This window comes from Myotis daubentonii, chromosome 10 (assembly GCF_963259705.1).
Source record: "Myotis daubentonii chromosome 10, mMyoDau2.1, whole genome shotgun sequence".
Lineage (NCBI taxonomy): Eukaryota > Metazoa > Chordata > Mammalia > Chiroptera > Vespertilionidae > Myotis > Myotis daubentonii.
This window is the reverse complement of record NC_081849.1, coordinates 73,179,709-73,194,710: the sequence shown is the minus strand read 5'-3', so window position 1 is coordinate 73,194,710 and position 15,002 is coordinate 73,179,709. Positions and strand designations below refer to the sequence as shown.

The window sequence follows — 15,002 nt, the reverse complement described above, 5'->3', positions numbered from 1 at the left end:
GGCAGGATTTATCCAGAAGTCTGACAACACATATTTGCTGTTAACCACTGAATTGTATCACAGCTCTAAAGGACTGCAGAGCAACTGCAGCCGTGGACAAACTACGGCCCGACGGCCGGATCCGGCCCGTTTGAAATGAATAAAACTAAAAAAAAAAAAAGACCGTACCCTTTTATGTAATGATGTTTACTTTGAATTTATATTAGTTCACACAAACACTCCATCCATGCTTTTGTTCCGGCCCTCCGGTCCAGTTTAAGAACCCATTGTGGCCCTCGAGTCAAAAAGTTTGCCCACTCCTGAACTAGAGGCTTGCTGGCTTCCACAAACTTATGCTTAGGGCAACAGGTAGTGGGGTCCCAAGGTTGTGGGAACAGACACCAGATCTTCAGAAAAGATCTCATTAGATTAAATGTGGTATCCTGGATTGAATCCTGAAGCAGTAAAAAGACATTAGTGGACAACTGATGAAGTTTAAAAATTTTGTAGTCGCCCTAGCTGGTTTGGCTCAGTGGACAGAGCGTCGGCCTGTGAACTGAAAGGTCCCTGGTTCAATTCCGGTCAAGGGCACATGCCTGGGTTGTAGGCTCGATCCCCAGTGGGGGACTTGCAGGAGGCAGCCGATTCCATGATTCTCTCTCATCATGGATGTTTCTATCTCTCTCTCCCTCTTCCTTCCTCTCTGAAATCAATAAAAAAAAATTTCAAAAAAATTCTGTAGTCTACTTAACAATAATATACAATGTTAATTTCTTTGTTTTGACAAATGTATCTTGGTTATAGAAATGTTAGCATTAGGGGAAACGGGTGAAGTGTACACAGGAATTCTTTGTATTTCACAATTTTTCTGGAAGTCTAAATTTAGAGTGATTTTTAGATTTTTCTAAAAAAATGATTGTTGAATTCATGGGTGAAAATAAAAGAACTGTATTTAAAGGCAAAACTCAGATTTCTTAACTCAATCTTTTTAGGAAAAGAAAAGACAAATATGGGTTGAGAATGCATTACAAAGTCTCGTCTTCCCCCCAAAAATGAACAGAATCTTGTAACACTATTGAGAAATGAAAAAGAATATTATAGCTAGCCAATTATATGATTGGCCTACACACAGCTTCCTTCTGACCTCTTGTACATCCTTAAATGCCAAGTATCATAACCTGGCACATGTTTTATAAACAGAAAAGAGAAACTAAATCAATGACAAATTATGTAGGTAACTTCGTAATAATTATACACCTTAGATAGGGCTCAATAATACTACCTCAAACAGGACAATTTTGCATTATAAGTATTATTTTCTGTAACAGCCCTGGGAGAAAGTGGAACATGTTGTCCCAGAGCTTCTGGCTTTCTGCAGTATTTGAAGAACAAATAAGAAAATGACTAGTATTACAGTCAATGTGATATACTCATCTGAACATTCTTCCCAGATTTTGAACAGTTATGCCTTCAATGAGATGCTATTGTAAACATTCTTATTTAGGTTTAAAAAAATTCACAACCCAGGATCCAAGATGGCAGTGGAGTAGGTTGAAGGTATACTCACCTCCTTCTAGTACCAAACTGGAATTACAACTAAAATATAGATTAACCTGAATAATCAACTGAAGACCAGCTGAAAAGAAGTCTTATAATCAAAGATTTACAGAAAAAGCCACATCGAGACTGGTAAGAAGGGGAGAGATGTGAAAAAAGATGGCCACATAACCATGGACAGTAGATAAAATTCTGGATGGATATTTCAGCTGTGGAGTGTTCCCCCTGAGTCTCAAACCCATGCTGGGCCCAGCAGAAGCAGCCACAAACTGAGGATAAATTTGTTGCCCAGAGCAAGTCACAGGCAGTGTCTGACATTGACCTGCACCAGAGTCCCTGCCAAGAGGCCCTAGAATATACACACCTAGTGGCCAGCTTCAGACATCAGAGCAGGATCCAATTTACTTTTCAAGTGACATATCCAAAGGGTGCCAGACCCTGCTGAGGCAATTTCTGCTTCAGTGGCCAGCACCTGCACAGAAGCTCCTACACTATGGTAAAGGTCAATCCTCACAGTCAACCAGCTTGAGAGTATTTCCCACACACAAATGGGCCGATAGCAACCAAGACTCAATTACAAACAGGAAGGCTCACATAACTTACAAAGGAACATTCCTGGAGCGTCCAGCTCAGGTGATCAAGGAGACTGTGCCACTGAGTCCCACAGGACATCTACTACATAAGGCCACCCTACCAAGAGTGGGGAACAGAGGAGATCTGCCTAATACATAAAAACAAATACAGAGGCAGCCAAAATGGGGAGACAAATAAACCTGGTCCAAATGAAAGAACGGAGAAATCTCCAGAAAAAGAGCTATATGAAATGGAGGCAAGCAATTTACCAGATACAGAGGTCAAAAAAATAGTTCTAGCCCTAGCTGGTTTGGCTCAGTGGATAGAGCACAGGTCTGTGTACTGAAGAGTCCCAGGTTCAATTCTGGTCAAGGGCACATGCCTGGTTGCGGTCTCGATCCCAGTAGGGGGCGTGCAGTTATAAGGAAGACAAGGTAGTAGAAAATACCCAATCAGAACAGCAAAAAGAATTTTTTTAAAATGAGGATAGATTAAGGGGCCTTTGGGACACCATGAAGCCTAGTAAAATCTACATTATAGGGGTACCAGAAGGAGTTGGAGATTTTATCACCCTATTGAGATCAATGGATAGAACTTCCAGACAAAAAATCAATAAGGAAACAACAGCCTTTTATGAAACACTAGATGAAAGAGACTTAGTTGATATTTTCAGAGCATTTTACCCCAAAGCAGCAGAATACATATTCTGTGCAAGTACAAATGAAACATTTTCTAGGACAGACCTCACATTAGGACACGAAACATGTCTCAATGAATTTAAGACTGAATCATATCAAGACAATGGTATAAAACTAGAAATCAATCACACAAAAAAATTTGTAAAATATCCAAAGACATGGAGGCTAAATAACATGCTACTAAACAATGAATGGGTTACTAATGAGATCAAAGAAAAAGAAAAAAAATACCCTGAAACAAATTGAAACGAGAACACAACAACCCAAAATCTATGGGAGACAGCAAAAGCAGTCCTAAGAGGGAAATTCATAGCATTACAAGAAACAAAAAATCTCAAATAAACAATCTAACTTTACACTTAAAGGTACCAGAAAAAGAAAAACAGACAAAGCCAAAAGTGAGTAGAAGAAAGGAAATATTAAAGACCAGAGCAGAAATAAATGAAATAGTGTCTAAAAACAACAACAACATCACAAAAGATCAGTGAAACCAAGAGCTTGTTCTTTGAAAGGGTAAACAAGATTGACAATATTTAACCAGACCCATCAAGAAAAAAAGATAGAGGACCCAAATAAAATCAGATATGAAAGAGGAGAAGTAACAACTGACACCACAGAAATCCAAAGGATTATAAGAAAATATTATGAACAACTATATGCCAACAAATTGGTCAATTTGGATGAAATGCATAAATTCTTAAAAATGTGCAATCTTCCAAAACTGAATCAAGAGGAATCATAAAATCTGAATAGACTGATTATAACTAATGAAATTGAAGCAGTAATAAAAACAACAACTCCCAGCAAACGAAACTTCTGGAGTGAATGGCTCACACATGAATTTTACCAAACATTCAAAGAATTGAAACCTATCCTCAAATATTCCAAAAATTCAAGAGGAGGAAACACTCCCAAGCTCATTTTATGAGGCCAGCAGTATCCTAACTCCAAAACCAGAAAAAGACACTACAAATATGAAGAAAGAAAATTATAGACTAATATCCCTGGTGAACATAGATGCTAAAATCCTCAAAAAATATTAGCAAATCGGATCCAGCAATACATTAAAAAGATCATACATCATGATAAGTGGGATTTATTCCTGGGATGCAAGGTTGGTACAATGTGTGCAAATCAATAAATGTGATATACCACATAAACCAAATGAAAAATAAAAATCACATGCTGATATTAATAGATGCAAAAAAAGCATTTGATAAAGTGCCACATACTGACTTCCTAAAAGACACCTCTGGAATGAATGCTGAAAGTAATTTGTTTAAGGCCAGTAGGGGTTGGTTTGATTAATTTAAGAAGTGTTTGTTTATAAACAGTACATCAGACATGTATTGTATATAAGAAAGATTAAAACGGAATCATTTCGGGGGTTTGAAACAAATTAATTCAATTTACATTATTTCTAATGGGTTTTCTAGCAAATCGCTTCTCCATCAACCTTCTGGAATGAATTAAATTGGAAAACCCAGTTCCACTGTATTGTGCTAAGTGAAACAAGCCAGACTCATAGATACAGAGAACAGATTGACAGCTATCAGAGGGGAGGAGATTGGGGGGCTGAGTGAAAAAGGTGATGAGATTAAGAAAAAAACAAAAACAAAAACTCAAAGACACAGACCATAGTATGTTGATTGCCAGAGGAAAAGGGGGGTTGAGTGAGGTAGAAGACGGTTAAAGGGGGATAAATGGTGATGGAAGGAGACTTAACTTTAGGTACAGGTGTACAAGTGATGTATTATAGAATTGCATACTTGAAGACTATATCTTTTTATTAATAAATGTCACCCCCAAAAATTCAATACAATCCTATATAATAAAAGCCTAATATGCTAAGTGCCTGGTCATCTGGTCATCCATTCAACCAATCAAAGTGTAATATGCTAATGATATGCTAAGGATGCTCAACCACTTGCTATGACATGCACTGGCCACCAGGAGGCAGACAGTCGACTGGTCAACCAGTCTCTATGATGTGCACTGACCACCAGGGGATACTCTGACCAATAGGTTGGCTTGCTGTTGGGGTCTGGCCGACCGGGAATGAGCAAGACGGGCCGGACACACCCTGGAGCCCTCCTGCAGTCCTTCCCTGGCTGGCCAACCTCCCGTGTCCCTCCCTGGCACCAATCATGCACTGATGGGGTACCTCAGCTTAGCCTGTGCCCTCTCACAATCTAGGAGCCCTCAGGGATGTCGGAGAGCCAGTTTTGGCCCGATCCCACAGGCCAGGCCAAGGGACCCCACTGGTACATGAATCGTGCACCAGGCCTTGAGTCTATATATATAAATGGCTGATGTGCTAAGTGTCCCTCCTCCCTTCCGACCAGTTGCTATGACGTGTACTGGCCACCAGGGGGCAGATGCTCAGTGCAGGAGCTGCTGAGCTGCAGTGACTTGGCATTGGTGGTTCTTGGGTGACACACTCCGAAACCAGAGAGGAGGGATCCCGATTCCTCACAGGGCGGCACGATTCCACCCTCGGCCGTGGGTTATGTGTTGCTGGGCACTGTTGGCCCCGAATCTGGTTTACTGCACACTTGCATTTGCATTCCACACCTTGTACGACAGCAACTTTGCAGCATGCCCTCTCGCACTCCGGGACCCGTCAGGAGATCTTGGAGAGCCAGTTTCTGCGGGATCCCCACAGGCCAGCCTGAGGGATCCCCTCTGCTGGGGAGACCCTGCTCACTCCGAAGGTGCTGGGGAGGGGCTGCGGGAGGTTGGCTCCAGGGCGTATCGGGCTCTTCTCTCCCAGTCCTGCCCCCTGGCCACCTTCTAATTAATTTCCTTTCAATGTGCATGAATCCATGCACTGGATCACTAGTTTTAAATAAAAATCCACACCCCTCTGATTGCCTAATCAGATCTCACCTGCTCTGCCAGCCACTACCAGCTACTTTTCAGGAGAGTAGGAGCTCCCCTGAGCTCAGCTGACTGACAGAAGCAGTGCTGGGCTACATGCAACTGCAGGTAACAGCTGTAGCTCCCTCCTGCTTTGTTTTGCCCACCCATATCCTATGATTGAGTTCTGACAAGTGACCTGATACTCTTCCGCTCACTGTAAGTGGTCTCTATCTTTTAAAAAATATTGACACATGGCCAAGGAAGAGAACTTATTAAAGTTCAAGGTGTTTACTCTAGCACTAAAGGATTTCAGAGAACAACCATGCCTTCCACTAATTGGCATGAACAAGAAGCAGGAGAAAAAGCAACTAGAGTCAGAAGAGGAAATAGAAAGTTAATTTCAGAAGTCGAGTAAGAGCCTGGCTAATTCCAATTTCTTAGACTTTCAAAAAATGGGGAAAAAAAAAAGAAATGCCCAAACTGGGTTACTAAATTACAGTATATTTTAGATTTTTAAAGTTATAGATTCACAGTTAGACTTTTAAAGTTCATAAGTAATGTTGCAAAAAGAACATCAACACCGTTCTCATCTGCCATGTATATCTCTTTTGGAAATAACATTGGAGTCTACTTTGAATCTTTGTGAATATGAAGCCCAAGCTAAAAAGGACTACTATCCACAACCTACCCCCTGGTGCCCACCCAAAAAGCCTCAACAGAATGGGAGTAAAAGTTTAGAAAAGTGGACTAACGAGAATACAAAGAATTGCAAGGAAGCCTATAAGGAGATCACTATTTTGGGACTCCTATAACTGAGTGCCAGGAGGAAAGGTACAGAAACAAAGTAGAAAAGAAAGGAAAGTTGTAAGACCTGGAGGAGGGCTTATAGTGGTCTCAGGTGCCCTGGGTGCCATGCATGGTCACTTTCTATTGATTTATCCGAGGGGCATCACTGACTTACCTAGTAAGAGGAATCTGCAACCATCCACTAGCCCACTGAGCATAAGGCACTGTGTGGGGGACTGAGGAATGCAAGCCAGGACAGAAGAGTAAGACTGTCTCTGTTAACCGGGAAATCGAAATGTGTTCTCTGCATTCTCTGGGAAGCAAATGAGGTGGTAAATAGGTCTGAAAAAAGAAAGGGTTAGTCTTAGAAAGACCTTCAGTAAGTTGTCAAACCCTTCTAGAATAACTTCAGTGGTGAGGAAACTGCCAATTCATAGGTGCTTGGAAAATCTGTGTACAGTATATAGGCAAGTACTTGGAAGTTGATATTGGGATCCTATTGTGCTAAATCCTTTCTTCCTTCCTTAGGTGTTACATGGTGTTAACTACCTAACAATCCATACACGCCATTCGGCCACCATTCCAGCCCTCAAAGAAGTCCAAGGTACTGGGGAAGCCGACAAGGAGATCGCTACCTCGGGCCTCCGATAACTGGGTGCCAGGAGGCAAGTGTCACCTAAGCTGAATCTTGAAAGGGGAATAGGATTAGCCTCCTATGGGAGGACATCAAGAGCGCCCCAAGCAGAGGACATGACGACAGGACAGGAGAGGTGAGTGGGTGGCTCCGGAGGAGCCTGTCCGTCCAAGCCTTTTCCTATTAGGTATTACCTTTCTCCTACATTTTCAACCCAGACTCCAATACTAACTCGGACAATAAACTTAATTTCGGTAAGAATGTTTTGGTGAACATGCTTCTGAGATACCTACATCATGGTTCGCCCCCAAGCCGTTGTTCTGCAATAACTCTCCACCATTTTCGTAAAAGGCCTCTGACACCAGCCTTGAATCGCGGCTTCGTCTCTATCAGTATTTCATAAATCCATCAAAAAAGTTGGGCACTCTGAAGAGGAGCGGGTGGAAGACGGTCGTCGTGCTGCAAGCTGGGAGCCCAACGAACCCGAACCGCGCACTTCGCGCAGGGCAGCGACCCTCGCTGCGCAGACGCGGGGGGGGGGGGGCGCATGCGCGGAGGAGACGGAGCGCGGCGAGTCGGGGCCTGGGCTTCGGGGAAGGGGGCGCGGCGCACACAGCATGGCGTCCAACATCTATCTGGTGGGCCAGCGGATCAGCCGGCTCGGCCAGGTGCGGCCCAGGGAGGCTCCTCCCCTTCCCAGCCCCTGTCCACCCCTCACCGACCGCCAGCGCTCCTCTCAGTCTCCGCCCCAGCGCCCAGGGAAGCGGCTCAACCGCCGCCGCCCCGCCCCGCCCCGCCCCGCGGCCTCTCGGGCCCGCCTCCCGGAGCCCGCCCCTTCTGCCCTTCCTCGCCGCCGGACTGCTCGGTCTTGTCGGTCCTCCTCCTCCTCCGCCCAGCGGTCCTGATTGTCTCTCCCTCCTTCCCTCAGAGGATGTCCTCCTTCCAGCTCAACCTCAACCCGCTCAAGGAGCCGCTCGGCTTCATCAAGGTCCTCGAGTGGGTGAGTGCCGCCCGCGCCGGCCAGGCCGGGAATCGCGCCGCCGCGCCCGCGCCCGCGCCCGCACCCGCACCCGCACCCGCACCGGCACCGTCTCAGGCCCGGCCGACGCCCTCGGCGGGGAGGCAGGGAGCCCCGTGAGTGGGGGCGCGGCCCGGCTCGTGCCGGACCCGGAGTCGCGGCCACCTCCCGGGACAGGGCGGGGTGGGCGGGGAGGGCAGGAGGGGCCGCGGCCTGGGCCCGCGCCGGGCGGGGACGCGCGGTCGGCGTGGAATCGCTAGCCCCTCGGCGGCCGGGGTCCGGGGCGGGGCCGCCTCCGGCACCGACGCTCACCTCTGGGTGCCCCCGTGGGAGTGTTTCACGGTTTCCCGCGGGGGAGAGGGAACTTCCTGTTGAGGTCTAACCGAAACCCGGCGGGCGGGAGTCGCCCGGGCCGGCGCCGCCTCCGCCTCCCGCGGAAGGGCCGGCTCGTGCTTCCCGGCCCGGTGCTGACCGGAGGCCGCTCCCTTCGAAAGCGAGTCGCGCCTGGTCGAACCCATTTGACGAGCACTCACTTGTTTCTAAGATTGGCTCCAAGTTAAAAATGGACAAAAATAACCCGGTCCGGGAAGCTGGCGGGGATGGTAGCGGGAGGCGTGCAGGGGGGAGGGGGACGGGGTTGGAAAGGCCTTTTAACCAACACGCGTCTCGTCGGCCCGCTGCACGTAAACACCTGCTGGGAATCGCCGTCAGGTTTCAGTATTCCAGAGCCACCGCCCGCGGCCCGCTCTCCGGCCTCTCCCGGAGTTCTCGCTCGGTCATTAGCGTCGGAGGAGGCGGCTTCCTCCGACCTTGACGGTGATCAGGCCGCCGGAGGAGGCGGCGGGTGCACCCGGCCCCGCGGGGTTTCCTCGGCCGCCGGGCCCAGTGCGCACTCCGGGCCCAGTGCAGGCGGGCGGCGGCCCCGCGTGTGCGGGCGGGCTGTGTGTATGGCGGGCAGAGGGTACATCCCTCCCCCTGACCCTGTGAGAGAAGGCCTTTCCATTTGCTGCTTGAAGTCGCCTACCCAGGGTGGTGTTTTGTTTGTTTTTTTAAGTAACACAGAGACTCGGATTCTCTGGTGCGAACTCAATTTGATTTCCTACTTACACCCTGTTCCCTCCCTTTCCCCCAGGTTCATGGGGTGTTTTCTGGAAACTGAAACCGTGCTGATTGCACACAAATACCTATTTCACAGACATTTAGGGTCCTGTAAACCTCGGTCAGGATTTAAATAGAAAGAAAATTATTAATTGAATATGTAAAAATTTAACTTGCAGGCGAAAAATCACATTTAACTAAAAGCTAATAAAATAGAAAGGTTTTGCCGAAACCGGTTTGGCTCAGTGGATAGAGCGTCGGCCTGCGGACTCAAGGGTCCCAGGTTCGATTCCGGTCAAGGGCATGTACGTGGGTTGGGAGCACATCCCCAGTGGGGGGTGTGCAGGAGGCAGCTGGCCGATGTTTCTCTCTCATCGATGTTTCTAGCTCTCTATCTCTCTCCCTTCCTCTCTGTAAAAAATCAATAAAATATATTTTAAAAAAAAAAGAAAGGTTTTGGAAAAAGTCATATCTAGTAGATTTAATCTCATTAAGGATTACAATTAAATTAAAATTTTTACTTACACAAAGAGGTAGTTGTTTGTATTTTGTGCTTATATTATTGGTCTATCTTTTTAAAAAGAAAGATAGATGTACTTAACTTTTTTTTTTAGTATTTCAAAACAGCAGTAAATTGATAAATGTTGGTAGCCAGTATATTTTTACTATCCTTTTAAAGCTTTTTAAGGAAATACTATTGTTAGTTTGAACAACTTATTACTACATAGGAGAACTTTTTATAAAAAGATTATTTCTTGTTAATGGTGTAGTGCAGTGGTTCTCAACCTTCCTAATGCTGCGACCCTTTAATACAGTTCTTCATGTTGTGGGGATCCCCAACCATAAAATTATTTTCGTTGCTACTTCATAACTGTAATTTTGCTGTTATGAATCGTAATGTAAATATCTGATATGCAGGATGTATTTAAGTGACCCCTGTGAAAGGGTCGTTCAACCCCCAAAGGGGTTGCAACCCACAGGTTGAGAACCGCTGGTGTGGTGAATGTTTATTCAACAAGTATTTGACTTTATATTATATACTAGAGGCCCGGTGCACTGGTGTGGAACAGGGGGTTCCTCAGCCCAGCCTCTGCCCTCTCGCAGCCCGGGAGCCCTCAGGGAGCAGGCCTAAGCCGGCAGTTGGACATCCTTAGGGCTGCTGTGGAGGCAGGAGAGGTTCCCATCACCGCGGCTGCACTTGCCAGCTGTGAACCCGGCTTCTGGCGCACTGAACATCAGGGGGAAGCTCCTGCATTGAGTGTTTGTCCCCTGGTGGTCAGTGCATGTCATAGTGACTGGTCGTTCCGCTGTTTGGTCAATTTGCATATTAGCTTTTTATTATATAGGATAGGATAGGTGCTGTGCTAAGCACTAGTACACAAACATGAATAAAATACCGTCTTTTCCTCATGAACTATTAAGAAAGACATGAAAATCAATAAAAACATACTCTCCGGTGAGAACTTAAAAACAAAACAAACATATACTATAATAAAGGTATAGGTATAGGTAAGATGCAGTAAGTGAGAGGAAAGACAAATCAATTGCTTAGAGGAAACAGGTAGAATTTCATAGATGAAATAACACTTGAAGGATGAGTACTTATTCACAGGGGAGTGACTTTCCTGGCAAAGGGAACCTTACGTTCAGTGGTGTGAAAAGTTGAAGCAGCATAGTCTATTTGAGAACTTAAAGCAGAGTGTCCCCCCAAAGTGTATATATATCTTAACAGCTGATAGCTCAATTTTGAAGAGAAAATGTATTTTAGTAAACACTGCCTTTATAAAATATGTGTATACCTTTGGGGGGGAAACAACCTATATTTGGGGTTGGTTGGAACATAGACTGAGAGGGAGGATATGGTTTGAGATGATTCTGAAAGATTTCAAAGGGCTTACCAGGATAGTTTGTGGAGTTTATTCTATCTGCCAATGGTTCTTAACCCTCTGAGCCCTTTCCTTAGGAAAATGGATATGGGTAGTGTACAGAATTGGGGTATTTTATTGGATAGCTTCTTTAAACCCAGGATTCCTACCATAAGGGACTCACTCCTTCAAGGGTTTTAAACAAGTGAATGATATGATTAGATTTGCCTTTTAGAAACCTTAATTTTGTGTAGGGGATTGAAAGGTCATAAATGAGAGGAAAGCTATTGCTTGAGAAATAATGAGGGCCCAACTTTAATTGCAGTGGGAATAGAGAGGAGACATTTAGCAATTAGAATACATCTGGACGTGAAGAAGAGGAAGGACTAGGACTTTAAGATGACTGCCATATTTCTGACTTGGGCTGATAGTGGCACCATTTTCCAAGTTAAATCACTAAGAAAAAGAAGTAGATTTTTGATGTAAGATAAGGGTTTGGATGTATTCAGTTTGTGGTCTCTTTTTACATCAAATAAAGAGGTATCATATAGGCAGATAGATATATGGATCTAGGTTTTAAATTTAAATATGGGCTAGATATTCAACAGCTTTTTACCATCAAAGGAGAGAAGAAATGGTTTGGAAGATGGATAGAAAAAACATCTTGGCATCAGGGAATGAATGATAAAACAAGGTTCTATAGGAGAAAGGTCCATTCTAGGAATTTTCTTTTTTTTTTTTTTTAATATATTTTATTGATTTTTTACAGAGAGGAAGGGAGAGAGATAGAGAGTCAGAAACATTGATGAGAGAGAAACATCGATCAGCCGCCTCCTGCACATCCCCCACTGGGGATGTGCTCGCAACCCAGGTACATGCCCTTGACCGGAATCGAACCCGGGACCCTTCAGTCCGCAGGCCTACGCTCTATCCACTGAGCCAAACCTGTTTCGGCCATTGTAGGAATTTTCAAATGTGTTTTGAATGAATTGTTAGTTTCACAAGGCATTGATTGAGGTGTGTTAGGGGGTTACCTCTAAAAATAGTTAATAAATAAGTTTACAAATCTAAAATCTAGATAAAGACTGCTTACCATCCATATAACTAAAAGAATAATTCTCCAAATCAGCTTATCACTGGCAAGGTTCTAGAAGATGATGTTAGACTAGATATAACCTGATAATATGTACCTTTCAGAGGATTACAAATCTGAATGCATCATAGACATGAAGGCAAGATGCCCAGTAAATATTTATTGCCAGAATAAAAATACAATTGCTGAAGCAGAAGCCTTTTCATTTTGCTTCTAAACTGCAGCCACCATATTTTATATAAAGAATTTATATATTTTTTACTTTTATATTTTTATGTACTCCTGGCCCCTAGTTATAGTGCCTGGCAGTGGCATTGCCTCTTAGTTCTCTCTGTGTAATTCATTAAAAGTTGATGAATTTTTGTCTCATTTGTATGGGAAAATCAATACTTTACAGGGTTGTTGGAATGACTGAGTTAATATATAAATATGTGAATGATGATAATGTACTTGAACAGTTTTTAGTTGTTTTTTCCAGGACTGAGATGCTGTATTTCTAAAAGACTAGACATGGTGAATACAATTGAGCACTAATTGTCTGACATACATATCTCCTGGTCCTTCAAGATCACTATTTTCTATTAGGTATTTTAAACTTTACAAGTTATAGTATTATATGCTTTTCATTTGTTTTCCAGCATGTTTTCCTGCTTTGAGCCAGTCTATCAAGGTGAAAATATAAAATTTAGATAAGAATAGATACCCCACGTGTAGGAGTTAAACACGAAGTAAAAGCCAAGGATTAATTTTATAAAAACAGCTTTTTAAAAGTATTTTATATTTCTCTGGTAAATTTAATTTGGTTCTTTATAGTCAGATATCTGTACTATTTAGATAAAAGTTTTTCATTAAAATGATATTATCTCCTTTTAATATTTAACACCTGTGTTTTGGCCTTTCTTGCTGCTATCTTGCGTAGGGTAGACACGGAACAAATGTTTAGCCCATAAGGAATCCAGGTAATGTTCATTTCTAATTCCACACACACAGTTATAGAAGAGATACTGTTTGTGGAGTACCTAAGGAATTACAGACTAATTAACCATAATAATTCTAAAATTATTAATAACCATCTCTGAATATTTTTGTCAATGCTGGTCAACTTTATTCTCATTATTAACTAGATATTTATTAAATAAAATATATGTGCTAGGACTCGACACATATTTTCTTATTTAATCCTCTGACAGTCTATGAGGGTTGTTATTCCATGTTACTGAAGTTGAGAGAAATTAAGTAAGTTACCCAATATCCCATGATTATTATTACATCCAGGACTCTTAACAGTCTGTTCTTAGTCATTTTGATACCAGTTTATAACTGGTCTTTTAATAAATTATTGAAAACATTACCAAAAATTTCAAACGTAAAAAACAAAAGGTAAGTTATCTGAAGCAATTATTTTCTTGTTTGTTAGATGTATGTTCATAATAAGATCTTAAGAGTTAAAACAAGTAGGATCTTCTTGATTCATTTATCAAGTTTGAAGTTTTTTCTGATTTTATACTTATGCCTTTAAAAACATTACTTGGGATAAGTTATTATCCAGGAAAATTGAAGCGAAAAACCATAAGAAAACATATAATCCTTGGAGCATTACATATATCAATTTCTTTAAATCACAAACTTTCAGAAATACATAATAGTTTATGTAAAATATTTAAAGTCTAGACATCCCAAGTAGACTGTAAGATTTTTGCTAATAGGGACCATGTTTCATCCTAATTTTGTGGTTTACAATATGCTCAGTGGAGCACCCCAGAAAATATAAACTGTATTGCATTATGGGGAGAGGGGTATATATAGACTGATATTTGCCTTATTCATTTGCTTAACTTTTACATTTTTAGGCCATCAGTCTGTAACACAGACTACTTTTTCGGCAACTTTCTCTTTTTCTTAACCCTGCCATTTGTGTTTATTCCCCCACCCCCATTACAGAGAAGGAAAGGGATTTCAAATATCATTTTGTGCCCACCAGGACACTCTACACTTAAAACTTGTTAATAGACTTTTTTTTTTAATATATTTTATTGATTTTTTACAGAGAGGAAGGGAGAGAGAGAGAGAGTCAGAAACATCGATGAGAGAGAAACATCGATCAGCCGCCTCCTGCACATCCCCCAGCCCCACCGGGGATGTGCCCCCAACCCAGGTACAGGCCCTTGACCGGAATCGAACCTGGGACTTCCAGTCCGCAGGCCGGCGCTCTATCCACTGAGCCAAACCGGTTTCGGCTGTTAATAGACTTATTGACTCACTTCCCTACCCTGCTTCCTTTGCTCTTTTTTCCCCCCCTGCTCTCTGTTTTTCCTACCTAGAATCCTCTTAGTATTTACCATGAGCACTCTCATGGGGTAGGTCGGATGTCATTTTCATAGACAAAATATAAGTATTGTCAGTGCTTTCAGAACACACAAGCACATGCACCCTCACCCCCACACATACAAATAGCAATTTCTGATAAAATATAAAAGGGAAAATTACAATAATAGACCAATGCTCCATACAGTGGTTCTCAAACACTGATCTCAACTCCTTTATGCTCTTAAATATCGTAGACTTGAAGGAGCTTTTTGTTTATGTAAGTTGTGTCTATCAATATTTACCATATTAGAAATTTAACCTGATACATTAAAAACATTTATTTATTTTAAAATAACAGTAATAAGTCACTTGGAAGCTTGCATAACATCAATGGCAACAAATCCTGCCAGTTTTCCTTGAATTGAAAAGCTCACTTCATTCGTTTTTGAGGAAACTATATGCCAAAGTTTCAAGTCTGAATAACTATGTTTTGTCTATTACTTATCCTTTAAGTAAAAATGGTGTTTCAGGA

The 15,002-nt window shown here is 42.9% G+C and overlaps 1 protein-coding gene and 1 long non-coding RNA gene across 4 annotated transcripts in view; one reads left to right on the top strand and one right to left on the bottom strand.

The window, feature by feature from the left end:
• LOC132211133 (uncharacterized) overlaps positions 1-9,003 on the bottom strand; it is a 28,325-nt gene extending 19,322 nt beyond the window's left edge. For both annotated transcript variants that reach the window (XR_009447420.1, XR_009447421.1), the window contains exon 1: positions 8,420-9,003. This is a non-coding gene — a long non-coding RNA (uncharacterized LOC132211133). The remainder of the gene's footprint in view (positions 1-8,419) is intronic.
• Positions 7,907-15,002, top strand: part of SYPL1 (synaptophysin like 1) — a 28,920-nt gene continuing 21,824 nt past the window's right edge. Inside the window, exon 1 of one of the 2 annotated variants that reach the window (XM_059655708.1) lies at positions 7,907-8,089. In XM_059655708.1, the coding sequence (XP_059511691.1) occupies positions 8,021-8,089 (69 nt within the window). In that variant the 5' untranslated portion in view covers positions 7,907-8,020. The remainder of the gene's footprint in view (positions 8,090-15,002) is intronic. The other variant, XM_059655706.1, reaches the window with a different exon arrangement.